The 22,509-nt window shown below is 37.2% G+C and overlaps 1 protein-coding gene and 1 long non-coding RNA gene across 17 annotated transcripts in view; one reads left to right on the plus strand and one right to left on the minus strand.

Annotated features, from left to right (window-relative positions):
* LOC113625683 (uncharacterized) overlaps positions 1-18,604 on the minus strand; it is a 529,756-nt gene extending 511,152 nt beyond the window's left edge. The window contains exons 1-2 of the long non-coding RNA XR_003434794.1: positions 18,171-18,604; positions 5,997-6,085 (exon numbers count right to left, since the gene is read on the minus strand). This is a non-coding gene — a long non-coding RNA (uncharacterized LOC113625683). The remainder of the gene's footprint in view (positions 1-5,996; positions 6,086-18,170) is intronic.
* The window catches only part of SUPT20H (SPT20 homolog, SAGA complex component), a 39,576-nt gene continuing 35,519 nt past the window's right edge, over positions 18,453-22,509 (plus strand). For 11 of the 16 annotated variants that reach the window (XM_027116483.1, XM_027116478.1, XM_027116482.1 and 8 more), the window contains exons 1-2: positions 18,702-18,835; positions 20,986-21,081. In XM_027116483.1, coding sequence (XP_026972284.1) covers positions 21,079-21,081 — 3 coding nt within the window. In that variant the 5' untranslated portion in view covers positions 18,702-18,835; positions 20,986-21,078. The other 5 variants (XM_027116467.1, XM_027116475.1, XM_027116476.1 and 2 more) reach the window with 4 other exon arrangements.

Below are 22,509 nucleotides of genomic sequence, written 5' to 3' on the forward strand. Positions count from 1 at the left end.
ACCGGGGCACGAACCCGTGTCTCCTGCATTGGCAGGCGGACTCTCAATCACTGCGCCACCAGGGAAGCCCTATGATTACTTTTTAAATGATCTCTTGGAAATACATAGTATTTACAATTGGAATTTTTTAAGTTTAAAGAAGAGAACTACAAGTAGAAGAAACTATAAATGTGAAGGCCTGGAGGCAGAAATGTGTTAAGATGAGATCAAAAAGGTCATGGAGGTGTGAGAAATAAAGGGTTTTGTAGGATTTTTAATGACTTTGGCTATGTGAAGTCATCAGAACACTTCTAGCAGAGGAGTGATATAATCACATTTAGATGTTTAAAAAAGGTCATTCTGTATGGAAAGCAGATGTCAACAGGCAACCAGTTAAGAAGCTATTACCATAATATAAAGAAAATGGTGGCTTGGACAGCATGATACGAAGTGGTCACATTCTGGTTATATTTCAAAAGCAGAACTGACAGGATTTACTGATGTCTAAATATGAGTGTGAGAAAATGAGAGAAGTTACAGACAGTTTCCATAGTTTCCTAGCCTGCGCTATTGGAAAGATGGAGTTGCCATTTACTGAGATGGGAAAGGTGGCAGGAGAAGACTTGGTGAATTTGAAGTTCAATTTTTACCATGTTTTTCCCCCAGTTTTATTGAGATATAATTGACATATAATACTGTATTAGTTTCAGGTGTACAACATAATTTGATATATTTTGAAATGATCACAGTAAGTCTAATTAATATCCATCACTTCACACAGTTACATATATATATATACATTTATGGAGGGAAGGGGAGAGAGAAAGTGAAAGGGAGGGAGGGAGGGAGGGAGGGAGAGGGAGAGAGACACCCCCCACAACTTCTTTATCCATTCATCTGTGGATGGATGCTGAGATTGGTTCCATGTCTTGGCTATTGTAAATAATACTGCAGTAAACATGGGGGTGCAGATGTATCTTCAAAATAGTGGTTTTGTTTCCTTCAGATATATACCGAGAGTGGAACTGCTATATCATCCAGAACTATTTTTAATTTTTTCAGGAAACTTCATACTATTTTCCATAGTGGCTGCACCAATTTACATTCCCACCAACAGCACATGACAGTTCTCTTTTCTCCATATCCTCACCAACACTTGTTATCTGTTGTCTTTTTGATGATAGCCATTCGAACAAGTGTGAGGTGATCTCTCATTGTGGTTTTGATTTGCATTTCCCTGATGGTTAGTGATGATAAGCACTTTTGCATGTACCTGTTGGCCATTTGTATGTCTTCTTGGAAAAATGTCTATTCTATTCTTCTGCTGGTTTTTTAATAAGGTTGTTTTTTGCTACTGAGTTATATGAGTTATTTATATATTTTGGATATTAACTCTTTAACAGATATATGACTTTCAAATATTTTTTCCCATTCCATAGGTTGTCTTTTCATTTTGCTGATGGTTTTCTTTGCTATGCAGAAGCTTCATAATTTGATGGAGCCCTACTTGTTTGTTTTTGCTTTTGTTGCCTTTGGTTTTAGTGTCAAATCCAAAAATTCATTGTCAAGCCCACTATAAAGGAGCTCACCTCATGTTTTCTTCTAAGGCTTTTATGGTTTTAGGTCTTACATTCAAGTCTTTAATCCATTTTGAGTTAATTTTTGTGTATGGTGTAAGATAGTGGGCCAGTTTCATTCTTTCACGTGTGGCTGCCCAGTTTTCCCAACACAATTTATTGAAGAGCCTGTTCTTTGCCTATTGTATATTCTTGGCTCCTTTGTTGTAAATTAATTGACCACATATGCATAGGTTTATTTCTGGGATCTCTATTCTGTTCCATTGATCTATGTGTCCTTTTTTATGCCAATACCATACTGTTTTGATTACTGTAGCTTTGTAATATTGATTGAAGTCAGGAAGTGTGATAACTCCAGTTTTGTTCTTCTTTCTCTAGACTGCTTTGGCCATTTGGGGTCTTTTGTGGTTCCAAACATATTTTAGGAGTTTTTTTTTATTTCTGTGAAAAATGCCATTGGAATTTTGATAGGGATTGTAATAAATCTGTAGATCACTTTGGGTAGTATAGATACTTTAACAATACTAATTCTTCCAATCCACGAGCACAGAATATCTTTCCATTTATTTATGTCTTCAGTTTACTTCATCAATGTCTTATAGTTTTCAGTGTACAGATTTTCACCTCCTTGGTTAGATTTATTCCTAGGTATTTCATTCTTTTTGATGCAATTCTAAATGGAGTTATTTTCTCCATTTCTCTTCCTAATAGTCATTAGTGTATACAAATGCATTGATATTTGTATATTGGTTTTGTATCTTGCAAATTTACTGAATTTGATTATTAGTCCTAACAGTTTTTTGGTGACATCTTTAGGTCTTCTATATATGTCATCTGCAAATAGAGACAGTTTTACATCTTCCTTTCCAATTTGGATACCTTTTATTTATTTTCTTGTCTAGTTGCTCTATCTAGGAGTTCCAGTACTATATTGAACACAAGTGTCATGGGCATCTTTGTGTTGTTCCTGATCTTAGAGGAAAAGTTTTCAACTCTTCATCATTGATTATGATGTTAGCTGTGGGCTTGTCATATATGGCCCTTATTACATCAAGGTATGTTCCATCTACACCCAGTCTGTTGAGAGTTTTTATCATGAACGAATGTTGAATTTTGCAACATAATTTTTCTGCATTTATTGAGATGATCATATAGTTTTTATCCTTCATTTTGTCAATATGATTGATTGATTTGCAGATGTTGATCCATCCTGCATCCTAGGAATAAATCCTACTTGATCATGGTGTAAGATCCTTTTAATGTAATGTTGAATTGGTTTGCTAATATTGGGTTGAGGATTTTTGCATCTATGTTTACCAGTGAAAATTGACCTGTAATTTTCTTCTATCGTAGTGTCCTTGTCTGGCTTTGGTATTAGGATAGTGCTGACCTCATAAAATGAGTTTGAAAATGTCCTCTCCTCTTCTGTTTTTTGAAATAATTTGAGAATATTTGATATTACTTCCTTAATTGGTTAGTGGAATTCTGTGAAGCCATCTAGTCCTGAACTTTCATTTGTTGGGAGAGTTTTGATTTCTAATTCAATAACCTTACTAGCAATTTATCTGTTCAGATTTTCTGTTTCCTCATGATTTAGTCTTTGTAGGTTGTATGTTTCTAGGAATTTATCCATTTCTTTTAGGTTGTCTAATTTGTTGGTATATAATTGTTCATAGTAATTTCTTATGATCCTTTGTATTTCTATGGTAACAGTTGCAAAGTATCCTCTTTCATTTCTTATTTGAGTCTCTTTTTTTCTTGGTGAGTCTAGAAAGGGTTGTCAACTGTGTTTATCTTTAAAGAAAAAAAGCTCAATCTTTTCTATTCTCTTTTTTTAGTTTCTATTTATACTCTTTTAAATTTATTTCCTTCCTTCTACTAAATTTGGGCTTAGATTTTTTTTTCTAGTCCTTTGAGGTGTACAGTTAGTTTTTTTAATCTGAGATCTTTCTTGCAACTTAATGTAGGTGTTTATTCCTATAAACTTACCTCTTACAACTGCTTGTGCTGTATCCCGTAAGTTTTGGTATGTTGTTTTTCTCAAAATATTTTTTGATTGCCCTTTTGATTTCTTTGACCCATTGGTTATTCAGAAGCATGTTGTTTAATCTCCACATAAATTCTCCAGTTTTCTTCTTATAATTGATTTCTGATTTCATAAAAGATGCTTGATATGAGTTCAATCTCTTAAATGTATTAAGACTTATTTTGTGGCCAAACGTGATCTATCCTAGAGAATATTCCATGTGTGCTTGAGAAGAATGTGTATTCTGCTGCGTTGGGATGGAATGGTCTGTATATTTCTGTTAAGTTCATATTTCTGTATATGTTTGTTAAGTTCATCTGATATAACATGTAGTTTAGGACCAATGTTTCCATACTGATTTGCTATCTACAAGATCTATCCATTGTTGAAAGTGGGGTATTGAAATCCTCTACTATTACTGTATGGCTATCTATTTCTCTCTTCACGTCTGTTAATATTTGCTATATATAATTAGGTGCTCCCATGTTGGGTGTATATTTACAAATGTTATATTGTCTTGGAATGACCCCTTTTTCATTATATAATGACCTTCTTTGCCTATTATTAGACTGTGGCTTAAACTCTATTTTGTCTGTTTGTCTGATATAAATATAACTAAGCCTGGTTTTTTTTTTTTGGTGTCCATTTGCATGAAATATCTTTTTTTCATCCCTTCTCTTTCAGTCTGTACACATTCTTAAAGCTAAAGTGAAAGAGCATATACTTTTTAAAAATTCATTTAGCCATTCTATGTCTTTTGATTGAAGCAGTTTTTACCATGTTAAACTTGAAGCTTACTAGACAGATTTTCAAGAGGAGATGTGGATGAGTATGGAGTCCAGGGGAGTAATCTAGGCTGGAGACATAAGTATAGGAGTTGTGAAACTCTACCACTAACTCTCCTTTGCCTTTCTTAACTTCTCCAATTTCCTCACCTTTTAGGTAGGACCAAATGTAACTGCCATTTTTGTAGGTTAAAAATGGTAAAATATAGCAATTTCATACGGTTCAACCAAATATAAATGGAAAGATTCCTACCCTATTTCTTAAGGCAGTTAAAATGTTCAATGAGATTAACGTGTGAAAATTTACACAGTAAATGTTTAAAGTATTCTTATGAGAGAGCTTGTCTAGTTACAATTTAGAAGAAGCATTTTCATAACTCAGAATTCATTCTCATGCAACACACATTTTAAGATGATTTCAGGTTTTCTCTATGTGGAATCTGTTTAGGGAGGTCCCATGACTGGAGTTAAAGCATTTAGCAAATGTTTGAATGCTCTGTGCCAGCACAAAGCTCATCACCTGTTTGAGAAACTGCTCTTAGACGATGCTGGAGAGAGAAAGTCTGCCTAAACGTGCTTTTTATTTTTATATTTTTTATTTTATTTATTTTAAACCTGCTTTTTAAAATAATCCGGTCTAGACTTATCCAATCCTGGATCAATACCCCTAATTAGCATACCAAAAAGTGGTCCAGTCTTGACCCAGGACCTGCTAAAGTCAGTTTGAACTCCACTCAGTGCTGGATAACCTGGTTAGGCACTCTGTATCTAGCAGCAATACCTTAGTTTGGGTCATTTCTCTTATCTTTGTTAACTAACCATTTAGTCCCATGGTTTCCTTACAGTTCCTGGAATGTGTCAAGGATTTCCTCTCTCCCCTCTATTCATTTCCCCACCTTTCACTTGTGGGTTCACCCTCCTCACCTCCTTCAGATCTTTGCACACATGTTAATTACTCATGGAGTCTTTTGTCGACTATCCTTTTGTAAATCAAAACCACTCCACCTAGCTCCATCCAGAACTCCCTATCTCTTCTCCCTGATTTACTTTTTTTCTTCAGGGCACTTATCATCTGAGAAAGCAAAAATCCCTGAAATCTAGAAATTGGCCTGATATTCACAGCTAGGCCATGGTGTTCTCCTGTTGGCCATAAACAATCTCACAGAATGTCAACAACAGGCAAGGACACAATTATAAAATTGTCCCTGCTTTCTGACAACATGGAATCCAAAGAAAATCTCCACTTATTAGAACCTCCCCAAAGTTATCCAGCCAAGGCCTAAATCCTATAATAGGTTCTTTTTAATACCTTCTTACCGAGCTCCCCCACAGTTCCCTATGGTGATAGTTCTCACTCACTGCAACAAGTAATAAACCCAAGTTGTTCAACTACAGGTGTGTTCCTGGTGATATCTGCCTGGAGGATACTGATACGTTTAACATATTATCTGTTCTTCTTACTTATTTTTTGGTTGTCTGTCTTTTCCCACTAGGATATATTTCTATGAGAACATGGATTTTTGGCTATTTGGTCAGTATTAACATTGCCAGCAGCTAGAACCATGCCTGGTATATTACAGGCTCTCAATAAATAGTTCTTGAATGAATGAATGAACAGTAAGCACTCACATTTCAGTAGGCATTACAGATGCAAGCACAAAACAGAGCAAGTCCTTGAGATCTTCAGAGTTTGACTAGTACTGGTTCAGTAAGTTTGCCTGAGGAAAGGAAGAAAGCGGCAGAGAGAGAAAGTCAAATTCTGCACTGGGGCCTGCTGTGTAACTCTGTTTTCCATTCCTGCTTTCTTTTCCTTTGCTTTCTTTCTTTATCAGGATCATCCTTGGAAGAAAGTCAGACACACTCTCCTGAAACCAGTGCTGGCTAAAAGAAACTATGGTTTGACCTGTGCCAATGAGAACTGAAAATGTTATGGAATCTTCATGCCAAATCTATAAAACTTAACTCTTTATGGCCTCACTGAGACAATGCTTCAAGAATTAGAGATTTGTTCACTGTAATTTAGAAACCCCTCTTATGATTCTCAGATTTCATGGCATGTAAGAATCCACTGAGGAGTTAGAAAAAGAGACTATTTTAGTCAAAACAAAATTGACTAAGTTTATAATAAAATGAATACCTTGAGCTTAAAGGCTTAAAAGATCTAAATTTACACGTCTACAATTTTAATAAATTGAATATTCATTAAAACACTGGCAACTATAAATAGGTTTTTTAAGCACAAAATTTTCCCTCAAGACAATTAGCAATACAAGTGACATTTCTCAGGGTTCTTTGCAAAGCCTTTTGCCTCTACAGCCAACACACATACTTCTCCTTTTCCTTGGTTTCAACTATCATCTTTATACCAATTATTAATAAATTAATCATTATGATTTAGGGAATCTAAGTGTGGTGACTTTCCCAACCTGGTTGGGGCTATGGAATTGTCCCTGGTAGGCTCCACCCAGGGGACAAAAGCATCCTTTAGCAATAACATTAGCCTGTTACCCTTTGATTGCAACAATGCTTATTTTGGGTAAACTTTTAAAAAGATATATAGGATCTAGATTTTTTTAAAGAGAACAATTTGTTCGAGGAAAATACTAATACAGTACTAGCTATTCCATTTGGTGCCAAAAGATGTTACTTGTACACAGGAAAACTCTCCGTGCATAATAGAAACAATTTAAATTGTTTTCAGCAAAAATTTTTGAGGCTCTAATTTGTAAGGACACCAGGAAATGCATTCTGGGTGATGATAGTATGAACACAACATGGTTCCCAACCTCAAGGGGCTTAAAATACCACAGAGAAACAGATGTGTGTTCAAATAAGTATATATAATGCATGGTACATACAATGAAAAGCCAGAATTACAAACTGTCAAAGCAAAAATTGCCCCCAACAGAGTTATAAAGGTAAGGAAGACTTTACTCAAGGCTATCTAAATAGTTAAGAGAGATCAGAACACAGTCTAAACTCAACTCTGCTGAAACAAATAATGGGAGAGTTGTTTTGGTGGTTTTTAAATATTTTTATTATAGGAAAATATACATAAAATTTACTATTGTAACCTATTTTAAATATACAATTCAGTGGCATTAAGTACATTCACAAATGTGCATCAGAATTACCTGTTTCCAGAACTTTTTAATTCCTCCAAAATGGAAACTCAATACACATTAACCAATAATTTCCCATTCTTCCCATCCCACAGTCCCTGATAAACTGTTCTACTTTCTGTCTCTATGAATTTAACTATTCTAGGTATCTCATTAGGTACAATCATACAATTAATTGTCCTTCTGTGTTTAGCTTATTTCATTTAGCATAATGTTTTCAAGGTTCATCCATCTTGTAACATGTGTCAGAATTTCATTCCCTTTTAAGGCTGAAAAATACTCTGTTGAATGTATACACCACAGTTTATGAATTTACCTGTTGATGGACATTGGGTTGTTTCCACCTTTTGACTATTGTAAATAATGTTACTATAAACACTGGGGTACAAATATCTGTTCAAGTCTCTGCTTTCAGTTCTTTGGGGAATATATCTAGAAGTGGAATTGCTGGATCACATGGTAATTCTATGTTGAACTTTCTGAGGAACGACCATACTGTTTTCCATAGCATCTGCACCATTTTACATGCTCGTCTGCAGTGTCCAAGGTTTCTGATTTCTCCACATCCTTGCCAATGCTTGTTATTTTGTGGGTTTTTTGGTATAGCCATCCCAAAGGATGTGAGGTAGTATCTTACTGTGGTTTTTATTTGCATTTCCCTAATGACTGGTGATGTTGAGCATCTTTTCATATGCTTATTGTACATCTTTGGATAAATGTCTATTCAAGTCCTTTGCCCATGTATATTTCTGATCCTCTGAGGCACAGGCTAGTAAAACTACTCCCTCTTGGGAGGAAAGTACTTGTCCATATTAGGTAAATTATCCATCTCTCCAAGGGAGCCAAATAATAATGATTTTCAAAGGCCAAGTAATAATTCAGTGATGAGTAAAATTTTTCCACAGCAAGTAAGAGTTTAGAGTATTTATACATTCCCCCAAGCCTTTCAATTAGAAATATAGCAGATGGCCCAATAATTTGTTGTTTCTAAACCTAAATGCATTTACCCAACATGTAGCTGATTATTAGCATTCATAACAATATTTATGACATGTGTGTTGGCTCTGTAGATGTACAACACATAGTCTTGATGACATTATTTAAAACTTTAAAATGTAGTATATTAGGATATGAACTTCTCAGTATTATACACACACACACACACACACACAGAGTAACAGTTGAATAATTACACATCACACACATCTATTCCCTGTTAAGGATACAGCTAAAAATCAGTCAGAAATGTTGCCACTTGTCATAAAATATTTTCCTTTGTTTTCTATCATGGAACTAGCCACAGTGGATGCTAAGGTAGGTGATAAGAGAAGTATATTTGTTTTCAGTGGTTTCTCCAGCTTCTTCTTAGGAGAACTTATCATTGGATGAATCTCGTTTGCAGGCCTTCCAAACAAATTTACAGATCTCTATAGGGTTGATGGACAATTATGTCCATGGGCAGTGGGTACTTCAAATGGTGGCAAGCAGTGTGTTTTCTCTGCCAAGATATATTTAGTTCCAGTGCAGTCAATAAAAAAGAAAACATGGCTGAGTCTTCAGTAAAACCTAAGAGGCTTCCTTCAATATTACACTGATTGAACTATGAAGATTCAAAGCCAAAACAGCTAAATATATAGGAGAGAAAATAGTCCATGTTCTCAAGTAATGAAAAACATATCAATCTATCACATACTATATTCTTCGTTTGACTTCCAATTTTTATAAAAGCAGAAATAAAGTGCAGATATCTTTCAAGGCAACTTGAGAAACTATTACAAACTCAACTTAGGCACTGGTCCTCCCATCACCTTCATCTTATTCTCTCATTCTCTCCAAACAGCCTTCCCTTGTGTTTCCAAAAAAACCCTTATGTAGCTTATTAGCTCTCATAATTCAAAAAGTCCTTGAAATAATCTCTTTCTTGATAAAATGACACAAATGATGATCCAGAAGAATAAGCTTATAGGAACCACCGAAAAATCGTTTACCAGTTTATTAATAAAGGATATTGTAAAGGATACAGATGAACAACCAGATGAAGAGGTACACAGGATGAAGTACGTAAGAGTCCCAGGAGCAGGAGCTTCTGTCCCCAAGGAACTGGGGTGGCCCCACTCTCCTGGCATGTGGATGCTTTCACCAAACCAGAAGCTCCTCTGCCCATTTTTCAATCGAGTTGGTTTTTTTTGTTGTTGTCAGGTCATAGGAGTTCTTAATATCTTCTAGATATTAACACCTTATCAGATATATGATTTGCAAATATTTTCTCCCAGTCCATGAGTTGCCTTTTCACTCTGTTGATTGTGTCCTTTGAAGCAAAGAATTTTATAGTAGGAGAGGTTTTAAGAGCTGGGGTGAGGACATTGTAGATCACCTGGGTTAACTGGCCTTACCCAAAGGAAAAGTAAACTTGTCTTATCTTCATGACAGGGGGTACTTTTACAACCTGGAGCTAGGCACCCACGGTGGTTAGGCTCCTACTCTCCCAGTAGACAATGAGTGATGGGAGCATATCTTCCTTTATTATTACATTTCAAAGGGGAGAGAGGAGGTTAAAGCCTCTTTTTTTTTTAATTTACATCTCTGGAGGTTCCTTAAAAAACTAAAAATAGAGTTACCATGTGATCCAGCAAGGCCACTTCTGAGCATATATTTGGAAAAGATGAAAACTCTAATTTGAAAGATACATGTACCCCAATGTTCATAGCAGCACCATTTATAATAGCCAAGACATGGAAGCAACCTAAATGTCCGTTGACAGATGAATGAATAAAGAAGATATGGTAAATATATACAGTGGAGTATTACTCAGCCATAAAAATAATGAAATAATGCTATTTGTAGCAACATGGATGAACCTAGAGATTATCATACTAAGTGAAGTAAATCAGAGACAGACAAATATCATATGATATCAATTATATGTGGAATAAAAATTGATACACAAATGAATTTATTTACAAAGCAGAAACAGACACACAGACATAGAAAACAAACTTATGGTTACTAAAAGGGAAGGGGAGGGAGGGATAAATTAGGAGTTTGGGATTAATAGATACACACTACTATATATAAAATAGATAACAAGGACCTACTGTATAACACAGGGAACTATATTCAATATCTTGTAATAACCTATAATGGAATAAAATCTGAAAAAGAATAGATACCTATGTGTGTACCTTACATACATATGTGTGTGTGTGTATATATATATATATCTGAATCACTTTTCTGTACATCTGAAACTAACACAACATTGTAAATCAACTATACTTCAATTTTTTTAAAGCCATTAAAAAAATCAATTCTAAAAAACAAAATTACATATCAAAGGGGCAGAGAAAGAATTTACAAGTTGTCAGAAGTAAATGCTCTAAGAAAAGGGAAGTCATGAGCCTAGAGGGAAGAAGCCTGTCTAAAGTTTAGTTAAGCTGAGTGAACTGTAAGGCCATGTTGATGAAAATAAAGCATTTGGGGACATCAGAGATCAGAAAAACTAATTCCAACTGAGGAATCCCAGAAAGTGTCAGAAGTGATAACATTATGTAGCCTAGAAAGCAATATAAGATTCAGCAGAAAAGTTATTGAGGAGGAAAATACAAAGTAAAATAACATCCCTAGAGAGAAACAGAGAGAAAGAAATGATATTTCATGACGAGATAGCTAATAAGACACCAGTGTGTCAAAGGAGTTATTGTGAAAGACTCAGTCTGGAAACATGGGTGGAATCAGACTGCTGAGGGTTACTATCATATTAAGGATGCATAATTTATTTTGTGGACCCTGGGGGCTCAATGAAAAAATTTAACAGCGGAGATATGACATGATCTGTGTTTTGAAAGTATGTAAAGTAGCTAAGCAAGGAGGAGACAGGCAGTAGAGAAAACCCTGCCTGTTGGGCCTTCCTGTTGTCACTGTGTGGCCTGCACAGCTGGTAGGTATTTCCAAAAAATGTACGAAAGTACAAAAAAAGAGTATAATGGCCTCCCATTCATCAGCTTCAACAATGACTAATCCATGGCTAATGTTGATTTACGTAAACCCACACCCATTTCCCCCACTCCTGTCCCCATGAATTATTTGGAAGCAAATCTGAAACATATCATTTCATCTATAGACATTTCAGTATTTATCCTTGCAGGATATATCTTTAAAGAATAAAGATTCTTTTAAAAAAACAAGCCACAGTACCATTATCACACCTAAAAAAATAGCAATAATTCCTCAATATTTTTGGATATGTAATCAGTGTTCAAATTTCTATATTATCTCAAATTTTTATAGTTTGCTTTCAACAATTTCTTCGTTGGGTCTCCCACTCCTCTCTCTTTTCCTTTTGATATATTTGTGAGGAAACACTGTTATGTGTTCTGCAGAGTTTCCTATATTCTGGATCTGGCTGACTGTATCCCTGTAATGTCATTTAACATGTTCCTTTGTCTTCTTTATTTTTTGTAAATAACTAGTTAGCTACAAAGAGGTGTGACTGGATTTTTTGCTTTTTTGCAAGCGTCCTTTCTAGCTAGTTTCTCTTTCTGTGATGTTAGCAACCAATCAATGACTAGGTAAATTATTTCATTTGGAGTTTCAAAATGGTGAAAATCTGATCCTATTAATTCTGAATTTATTAGCCTTTATTTTTCTTTAAAAAGAAATTTCCACTCATGAATTAACTGAATCCCTTGAGGTACAGTGATTTATAAAAATAGGATAAATGTTTAATTCTATCTGTTTATTTACCAGTTTCCATTAGTATTAGTAACAGGAGATATAAGTATTTATCTATATCTATTATATTGTATACCATGTTAAAATAGCAGAATAAAGCAAAAACCTAAAATATAATGGTTACCAATTGAGGAAGGGAGAAACAGGATGAAGGAACTGGAATAGAAACTAAAATTTCTGAGTTTAATCTTATTTTATAGATTTTACTTGTAACTATACAATTATTTTAAATACTTATAAAAATAAATTATAAAATAATTCCTAAGAACTAAAAAAAGTTTCAATTCCTAAAAACAGAAGCAAAAACAAATATTTCCCTGTATCAAGTTGTTGACATAGCCAACCAGAAAGAAATTATTTTAAACGACTTAAAAAAACTCATAATTTGTATATGCATTTCCAGTAGTATATAGTCTAAGGACAAAAAAACCCTTCAATAAAAACCTTTAAATGTTCCAGTGATTATACTGTCGATGGTAGCATTAGTGTTGTTATTCTGAGATGGTTGCAAATGTTATGTGGGACAAAACAATCATCATTTTGATGCAGTTGGGGACCAACATTTTCCGTGTGGGAGAAAGGCTATCAGATGTAGGATCAAGAGGTTAAATAAAAATCTTATAGTACTGAATTTTTTTTTGTATGACAAATCTTGTTTTCTTACCTCCCAACCTTATTAAAGTTTTTATTTAATTAAGCCTAAAAGACTAATAAAAAAATTAAGGCACCGTTCTAGATAACCGTTTATCCACTAAAGCTTAAACTTTGAAATACATTTTTTGGACATATTAAACATTTATTACAGGTTTGAAGTTGCCTCCTTTTTTTCAAGGAATATAATATATATAGGTAATTGAGTTTGTGTATAAAATTATACTTGGCATATTAATTTAAATAGGATTTAAAATCCTAACAGAATTTTGTTTATTTTTTCTTTTTCTTTTATTTACTTATTTACTTGTAAATGCTATATTTTGTATCTCTAATACACAAAGTCCATTTTTCTTATTCTCATAACTAAAAAAATCACTATTCCATCTAGTGTTATTGTATTAGTTTGCCAGGGCTGTCATAACAACATACCGCAGACTAGGGGATTTAAACAACAGAAATTAATTTTCTCTGAGTCTGGAGGCTGAAATCCAAGATCAAAGTGAGAGCAGGGTTGGTTTTCTCTGAGGCCTCTCTCCTTGGCTTGCAAATAGCCCCTTCTCGCTGTACCCTCACAAGGTCTTTTCTCTGTGTGCTGGCATCCCTAGTGTCTCTCTCTCAATCTGTGTCCTAATCTCTTCTTTTAAGGATACCAGTCATATTGAATTAGGGCCCACCCTAACAGCCTCATTTACTTAATCACCTCTTTAAAGGTCCTATCTTCAAATACAATCACATTTTGAGGTACTAGACATTACCGCTTCTACATATTAATTTGGGGCGGCGGGGGGTGGTGGCAGCACAATTCAGCCTGTAACAGTTAGTAGTAATTCCTTAATATCACATAGCCAATTCACATTCAGTTTTCTTACGGTTTACTACACTATGTATTGGGCAGATTGTATTATCATGCTGTCACTTTAACAACTTACTCTGTGCCTCTTTATTCAAGTAAACCGGTAGTTAGACCTAGGGGCTTGATTCAATTCAGATTCAATTTCTGTTTTTATGAACATAATTCATAAATAGTAATAATATGAAATACACTACATCAGGAGGCATAGTTTTAAATTGCCAGTCTGATAATTCCAACATCCATGCCATGTCTGGCTGTGATGCTTGTTCTATCTATTTAAACTGTATTTTTGGCCTTTTAGTATGCCTTGTAATTTTTTCTTGATAGCTAGACATTACGTACTGGATAAAAGGAACTGCTGTAAATAGACCTTTAGTTATGTGGTGGTAAGGTTTGGGAAAGGGAAGCAGTCTACAGTCCTTGAATTAGGTCTCAGTCTTTTAGTGAGCCTGTGTCCCCGAACTGTGAACTTCACAAGTGTTTCTCAGATTCCCCCACCCACAGGTGAGACACATGGCTACAGTGGGCTGGAATTGGGTATCTCCTTTCCCCCAGGTCAGCTAGGCTCTAATAAAACCAGCAGATTAGGCTCTGGTTTACTAGTTTCCCCTGAGGGCAGGCGTTGTTAAAACTACAAAGTGCTCTGGTGTTTTCATCCTACCAGCCTGCCCTGTGGATCACACCTGCCAGCCTCTACAACTGCATGAGCCAATTCCTTAAAATGAAGGAATGACTCTAGCCAGAGCAATTAGGCAAGGAAAGGAAATAAAAGGCATCCCAACTGTAAGGAATAAGTAAAACTTCCTCAATTTACAGATGACACGATCCTATATAAAGAAACCTTAGGGCTTCCCTGGTGGTGCAGTGGTTGAGAGTCCGCCTGTCAATGCAGAGGACACGGGGTCTGTGCCCCGGTCCGGGAAGATCCCACATGCTGTGGAGCGGCTGGGCCCGTGATCCACGGCCACTGAGCCTGCGCGTCCGGAGCCTGTGCTCCGCAACAGGAGAGGCCACAACAACGACAGGCCCGCGTGCCACCAAAAAAAAAGAAAAAAGAAACCTTAAAGAACACACGCATGCATACCACACACAAGTATTAGCACTAATAAACAAATTTGACAAGTTTTCAGAGTGCAACATCAACACTCAAAAATCAGTTTTTTTAATACATCAACAATGAATAATCCGAAAAGGAAATTAAGTAAAAATTCCATTTATAATTGCATTTACTATGGACTAAATTGTGTTCCCCCAAAATTCATGTTAAAGCCCTATGCCCCAATGTGATTGTTTTTTGGAAAGAGGGCCTAGTATCCTTATAATAAGAGACACCAGAGCTGCCTTTCTCTCCCTCACCACCACATGAGGACACCCGGAGAAGGCAGTTCTCTACAAGCCAGGAAGACAACTCTCACCAGAAACCAAATCTGTCAGCACTGTGATCTTGGACTTCCCAGACTCCAGAACTGTGAGAAAGAAATTTCTGTTGTTTAAGGCACCCAGTCTTCTGTGGGATTTTGTTATAGCATCCCCAAACAGACTAAGATAGCATTCAAAAAAAAAAAAAAAGAACAGAAATAGATAGAAATAAATTAACTAAGGAGAGGAAAGAATTGTACACTGGAAACTACAAATATTGTGAAAAAACATTAAAGAAGACTTAAATAAATGGAAAGACATCATGTTCACGGATTGGAGGACTTAATATTTTAAGATAACAATACTTGTCAAAGAGATCTATTAATTCAATGGAATCCCTATCAAAATCCCAGCTGTCTTTTTTGCAAAAATGAAAAAGCTGATCCTCAAACTCATATAAAATTACAAGGGATCTGAAGAGCCAAAACAATATTGGAAACGAACAAAACTGGAGGACTTACACATCCCAATTTCAAAACTTAGTACAAAGCTACAGTGTGGTGCTGGCATAGGACAGACATAAGATGGACAAAGTAGAAGTAATACTCCAGAAACAAACCCATACATCTATGGCAAATTGATTTCTGACAAGGTTGTCAAGTCCATTCATTGCGGATAAGAATATTCACTTCAACAAATGATTCTGGGACAACATGCAAAAGAATGAAATGGAATGCCTACCACAGAATGTATATAAAAATAAACTCAAAATGGACTAATGACTTAATATAAGAGCTAAAACCATAAAACTCTTAGAAGAATATAGGGGTGAATTCTGTAGAACCAAAACTAAAATGGAGTCACTTATATTGGGGACAAAATGGAGTTGGACAACACAGGTACATTAAAGAAACACAAAACTTTACCTTACCTAATGTAAGTTGCAGGAATTTACAGCCCTCCTCAGAAATCAGCAGAGGATGCCAGCCAATCCCCAAAGACCAAGTCTGCTCATGCTGTCTTTGGACTTCCTTGGTCCCCTGACACAACTACACTGATCCAAATAAGGATCAGCTGAAAAAGCCAAATTACTTCTGCATTTACCCTATACACACTCTTTAGTCTGTGAGCAACTCGGAACTCGTCGCTCCCATAGCCTCAAGTTTCTTGGCTTGCAGGTTGAAATCCTTGTGATAAATTCACTTTCTGCTTTGTGTAAAACGAAGTGCAGAGATGGTTTTCAACAATCCTTATGACCTTGGATTTGGCAATAGATTCTTAAATATGACACCAAAATCACAATCCACAACAGAAAAAAATAGATAAATTAGACTTCATCAAAAATTTAAGTTTGAAAATCAAAAAACATTAGCAAGAAAGTGAAGACAACCTACAGAATGTGAGAAAATATTTGTAAATCATATATCTGATAAGGGTCTAGTATCCAGAATATATAAAGAACTCATAACTTAAACAACAAAAAAACAAACAACCCAATTTAAAAATGGGCAAAGGACTTGAATAGACATTCTCCAAAGAATATATACAAATGGCCAATAAGAACATGAAAAGATTCTCAATTAACATCATTAGCCATCAGGGAACTGCAAATCAAAACCACAATGAGATACCATTTTATACCCGCTAGAATGGCTATGATCAAAAACAAAACAAGACGAAAGTTTTGGTGAGGATGTGGAGAAACTGGAACTGTCATACATGGCTATCAGTATATAAAATGTCTCTGCCACTGTGGAAAACATTTTATTGACTGCACAAATATTTAAGCACAGAATTACCATATGACCCAGCAGTTCCATTCCTGGGTACTGACAAAGACTCTCTCCTTGACTAAACTTTAGTCAGGCTCCTCTAAGCCCTCTTAGCCTCTACTTTAGTATCGGTCTTGTGGGGTCTGCATCAACCAGTTGTAGTAAGAATCCAGCTAGGTCAGTTTAGAAAGAACCCCTACCCGGGTATCTGATCACCCTCAATATCTGATCGGATTCTTCATGCCCCCACCGTTAATAGCTGATCATCCTGGTCTGCCTTCAGTTAAGAATCCTTTCAAGTCGGTTTGGCCAGAATTTAGCCCTTACACCTGATATTTCCTTTTAGGAAATATCCATCCACTGTTTCCTCACCCCACCTTGGCTATAAATCCTTACTTGTCTATGCTGTTTTTGTAACTGAACCCAGTTCTATACTAAGGTCTCTTCTCCCTACTGCAATAGTTCCTGAATAAAATCTGTTTTTCTTACCGCTTGAATTACTGTCAGATTCCAGGTTTCTTTAACAGTATATGCCAGAAAGAGTTGAGAACAGGGACTCAAAACAATACTTCGACACAAATATTCATAGCAGCACTATTCACAGTAGCTCAAAGGTGTAAACAACCCAAATGTCCATCGCTGGATGTATGAATTAATTGGGGTATATACACACAAATAAGATGCAATATTAGCCATAAAAAAGAATGAAGTCCTGATACTTCCTATAAGGTGGATGAACCTGGAAAACATGTTATGTGAATGCAGACAGATGCAAAGGTCACATATTCCATTTACGTGAAATACCCAGATTAGGTAAATCCTTAAAGTCTAAAAGCAGTTGGGGTCTGCTAGGGTCTGGGAGAGGGAAGAATAATGTGTAATTGCTTAACAGGGGTGAGGAAATTGTTTTGGAACCAGTATGGTTGGTAGTTGCACGGAACTGTGAATGTACTGAAGCCTACTGAATTGTGTACTTAAAAGTGTTTCATTTCACATTCTGTGAGCTTCACTTCAATAATCATTTTTTAAAAGTTTATAACCCAACAACCAAAGTTATTTAAAGGTACAGAATTACAATCAGACATTGCAATGTGCTCTGGTTATTCCGTTCCTGAATCTTTACAACTCTTCAGTGAGGTGTTTTGTTTTATGGCATTAAATTCATTGGCACTTGATTGATAGACTATCATAGGCTGCAAGGCCTGCACTAGTAAATACAGGAATGGTGTCTTTCCCTTTCATGAGGATGGGAGGAGCAAGGAAAGCTTATTCCAAGTTTCTTTCACTGTATAAATTAAACAGGGCTCCCTACCTCACAAAGAGCCACACGCTACCTCTCGTTTTACGGACCTGGATGCCGGACCAGCGAAAGCGCTCGTGAGCCTCGCCCCAACACCGGGCCTTAGTTACAAAAGGCCTCGCGAGGACCAGTCCCAGGCTAGAGCATCCTGGCGTCGAGCCTCCTCGCCGCGGCCCCGCCTTCCCACCTCTACCGCTTCCGCCCGCGGTCGCCCGCCCAGCGCCCCAATCGGAAGCGCGGGCGCCGTAACAGGCGGTCGGCTGAGCTGTGGCGCCGCGCGGGCAAGGGGGCGTGCGGAGCGAGCGGAGCGAGCAGCGGGCGGGCGCGTAGCCGGCAGCGCGGCGCCGAATTCGGCGCGTCGCGTTCTGGTCGAGCCAACGGCGATATCCTGAGGCTGTGGCCCGCACAGGTGGGCTGCGACGGGTGGCCGTGGCGCGCCTGCGGAGGACAGGGTAGGCGCGCGAGATTCGGGGTGGGGTCAGAGGTGAGCGAGCAGCTTCCCGAGTGGCTTTTCGCCGCTTCCGGGGCCCGGAGCCCGAGGCAGGAAGGCGGTGTCCCCAGAGACGCGGTGGGCCTGGTCGAGCCAGCCGCCCTCCCGGCGGTCCCTCCGTTGCCTCTCGCGGTGCTGCCAAGCCACGCTTTTCATCTTAGGTTTGACCCGTGGGTTCCAGTTACAGGTATTTCCGGAAACTCGCAAGAATTGCGCGTAGCGCTTCTTTGGGGGCGGGGTTCTCGGTGTCCATATTGAATAAAGGTTCGCTGCGCTGTGGAGTTGGGCCGTTTTTCAGGTAAAGTCTGAGTTGTAAACAAATGCTTGAGCAGTTGGAGGAGACTCACGTCGATCGAGGAAATCAGTGGGATTGATGGCGACGTTCAGAATTGATTACTGGTCCTCGCCGTGGTTCTCGGGAGTTCAGAAATAAACTTGGCGAATAGCTGCCGCTGGAAGCCATCTCCGATAACCACCACCAGGGAGGGGCTGCGTACAATGAAGTAGGACTCCCAATAGAAAGTGATTAGCACGATTTTCGGAGTCAGATTGAGTACCGTGTACGATGGGTGATAACCATAATGGTAAAAATAGGTCAAAATTAAGAAAAAAATTTTATTAGTCTGAGCAGAATCGAGGCCTTTAAATGTTTTGCTTTCAAAAATCTAAAAATGGGGCTTCCCTGGTGGCGCAGTTGTTGAGAGTCCGCCTGCCGATGCAGGGGACACGGGTTCGTGCCCCAGTCCGGGAAGATCCCACATGCCGCGGAGCAGCTGGGCCCGTGAGCCATGGCTGCTGAGCCTGCGCGTCCGGAGGCTGTGCTCCGCAACGGGAGAGGCCACAACAGTGAGAGGCCCGCGTACCGCGGGGAAAAAAAAAAATCTAAAACTGGGTGTTGGATTGAATGGTCTGGAAGGTTGTAAGATTTAGGAGAAAGAATCTTAATATTAAAAAGAGAGGTCTGAATTCCGGTCTAGTTGTGTGATCATGGGAAAGTCACTAGTTCTGAGAGCCTTATTCTGTAAAATGAAGACGATGATAATTACAATGGTTTTCTTCCAGGGTTTTAGTAAGTTCTGTATACAGTCAGAATGTTTGGTTTGTAAGTGGTTATTGTGTTTTTTAGTACTTAGTTTAAATTCAATAAGCCTTCCTCTCCACCATCCCCCACAATTTAGTGACAAGAGATAGTCATCATCACATTTCGCCTCTACCTAGTGTATCTTCATCTTTAGATTCAACGATCAGAAAAATTTCACCGTAAATTCAGCGTAAATCTTTCATGAGCTCTTCTAGAGTAGGATTACTGTCTTATTCGTTTTTTAAATGATTATTCCTGGAACCTGTATGGTGCTTGTAGTTTTTGGTCGTTTGTGGGGTTTTTCCTGTTTTTTCCACCCCCTCCCCTCCTTTTTTTTTTCAAACCTGAACTGGCAAAACTTAAGCTTTGGGTTCACCCAAAGCGAGCCAAAACAATTTAACACGGAAAATAGTGTTTTCTGTCGCTTAAAGATGTGCTCAGCTGTGTATAGACACAGAGGTGGTTACAAGGAGTTAGGTAAAGAATTAGATTAAAAATAAGCTTTATTTAGCATGACTCTCAGAGCAAACATACTATTTCTGTGGGAAGCAGAGAGGATATAGCAGTCGAGTTAAACTGGCAGCACCTTTGAATCACTTAGGGAGTTCCAAAAATGGTGATCCCTGCACCCTACTCCAGACCAATTAATGAGAATCTCTGGAGGGTGGAGCATGGGTATCCCACGTTTTAAAGGTTCCCAAGGTTACTTTCTTGTGCAGCCACGATGAGAGTTTGTGTTAGAGGAATGAGGTTCTTCAGGAGTGTATCTTGTTTGCTTGAAGAGGGGAAAGGCTGGAAGAATTGGAGCTGCATTGGAAAATGTAGCCTGGGGCATTTGGGGGAATAGCATTAGAGGACTTTTATCAGCAGGTATGATGAAATGTATGATTTGTAAAGTGAACGGTGCAGTGACCACGGCCAGAGGGCAGGCTGTTAAAATAATCCAGAGTAACAATGAAAGCAGCAACTGTGATGATAGAAGAAATTAAAAAACATTCTCTCCTGGGTGTTAAACATTTTTAAGAAACTGAGTAATGATTTTAGTTTGCAAACTGTATTTTGCCCTACCTAGTTACAGCTTTTCAACAATGAGTGTATAGATTGTCATATAATGAATTTTATTGTTACTAATTATTTTTAAAGGGTCTTAGAAATATATATGCCTCAAATAATTTTCCTTGTTAATTACTAAGTAATCTCATATCTCTTGAGAGCTTTATGTTAATATAAGGGTTGTGTTATTTTTGCTTTTTCAGTACTCTAAGACTGGTTTCTAAAGGTACGGTTTTCACCCCACTTCATCAACGCACATAAGTTTTCTCCTTTTTGGACCTCTATTTTATACCACAATGGTAAGCTACACCTTAGTATGTTAATATTCTTAGAATGTTCTCTTCCTTCATCTCGATAAAGGTATCTGTACGAAACAGAAATATTCTTGTAAGCTGCCCAAGTTACCCTAACAGGGAAATTACTTAGCATCACATACAAAATTTTCTTTACAAAATAGGGGACTCATCTCTCAGTGTTAAAATCATATCCAGATTACACAGATAATTTATCTGTTCTTATTTTTGTGAAGTATTAAAAAATAATTACTTCTGTCTGCTTTACTATAGTCGAAATCATTGGCAAGAAGGATGGGTATAAATACAAATAGTTTTGGGGGCATAGGTTTCTCATAGTTTAAAGTTCCTCTTAATTTAGATTTAAAAAAAATTTTTAACAACAAATGTAACCTGCTTACTGCAAATAACATTTAAGCAGCATTAGTTTTAAACTTGTAATGGCAGATTTCTACTTACCATTTAGAGTCAGTAAACATACTTAGGGCTGGGCATTTAACTCTTGCCTTTAAAGAATTAAAGACAAAGAAAAAAAAATCACTTTCTGTTTTAAAAAAACAGCAGCATTTGACAGAGGATAAATGAACATTAACCACCATGTTGGATAAACCTCAGAAAACATATATCTTCTCTTCTTGGGATCTTGCGTGTATACCCTTGCAGTGTTAGAGAAAAGCTATCGCAGTGGGGTTCTGACCTGGCCTTATATTTTGCATTCGTATTAGCCAGTCACTTCCCTCTTAAGTATTTGAACGCAATAGTGAATATAACGATACTAGTGTTTACATATGCAAGTATATCTCACTGGAGCTTTTAAAGTTTTGATATCAGAAGATTAAATATTTACTTGAGAAGACTGGCTGTTTGAAATTGTCCTAGAGTATACATTTGATTGTGTTTATTATAATTTTTTGATCTAAACTTACTTGAAGGTTTTATGGCCAAAATAATTAAAAGAACCTTGTGTTTTTGTCAAGAGTACATATTCAGAGTTATGTTTTTATGTTGGAAAATAGTTTATTCTCAAGAATCCCATCTTGAATCCTGGGAAACAGTTTCATTGAAATCTGCCCATAAGATATTTTAATAAATTAAATTGGTATAAATTTATTTTAACAAACTTTTGAAATACTGGCATATTTTAGACTTTTTTACTTAACTCCATTTAGATGCTTGATATGTAGGGGTTCTATTGCTGTTTAAAAAGCCCAGCTAGGGACTTCCCTGGTGGTCCAGAGGTTAAGACTTCGCCTTCCAGTGCAGGGGATGCAGGTTCGATCCCTGGTCGGGGAGCTAGGAATCCCACATGCCTTGGGACCAAAAAATCAAAACATAAAACAGAAGCAGTACTGTAACAAATTCAATAAAGACTTTAAAAGTGGTCCACATCAAAAAAAAAAAAAAAAAGAGGTACCACAGTGTTCATTGAAGCAC

Source organism: Aethalodelphis obliquidens, unplaced genomic scaffold, assembly GCF_003676395.1.
Source record: "Aethalodelphis obliquidens isolate GAN/ISIS:26980383/991018 unplaced genomic scaffold, ASM367639v1 scaffold16, whole genome shotgun sequence".
NCBI lineage: Eukaryota > Metazoa > Chordata > Mammalia > Artiodactyla > Delphinidae > Aethalodelphis > Aethalodelphis obliquidens.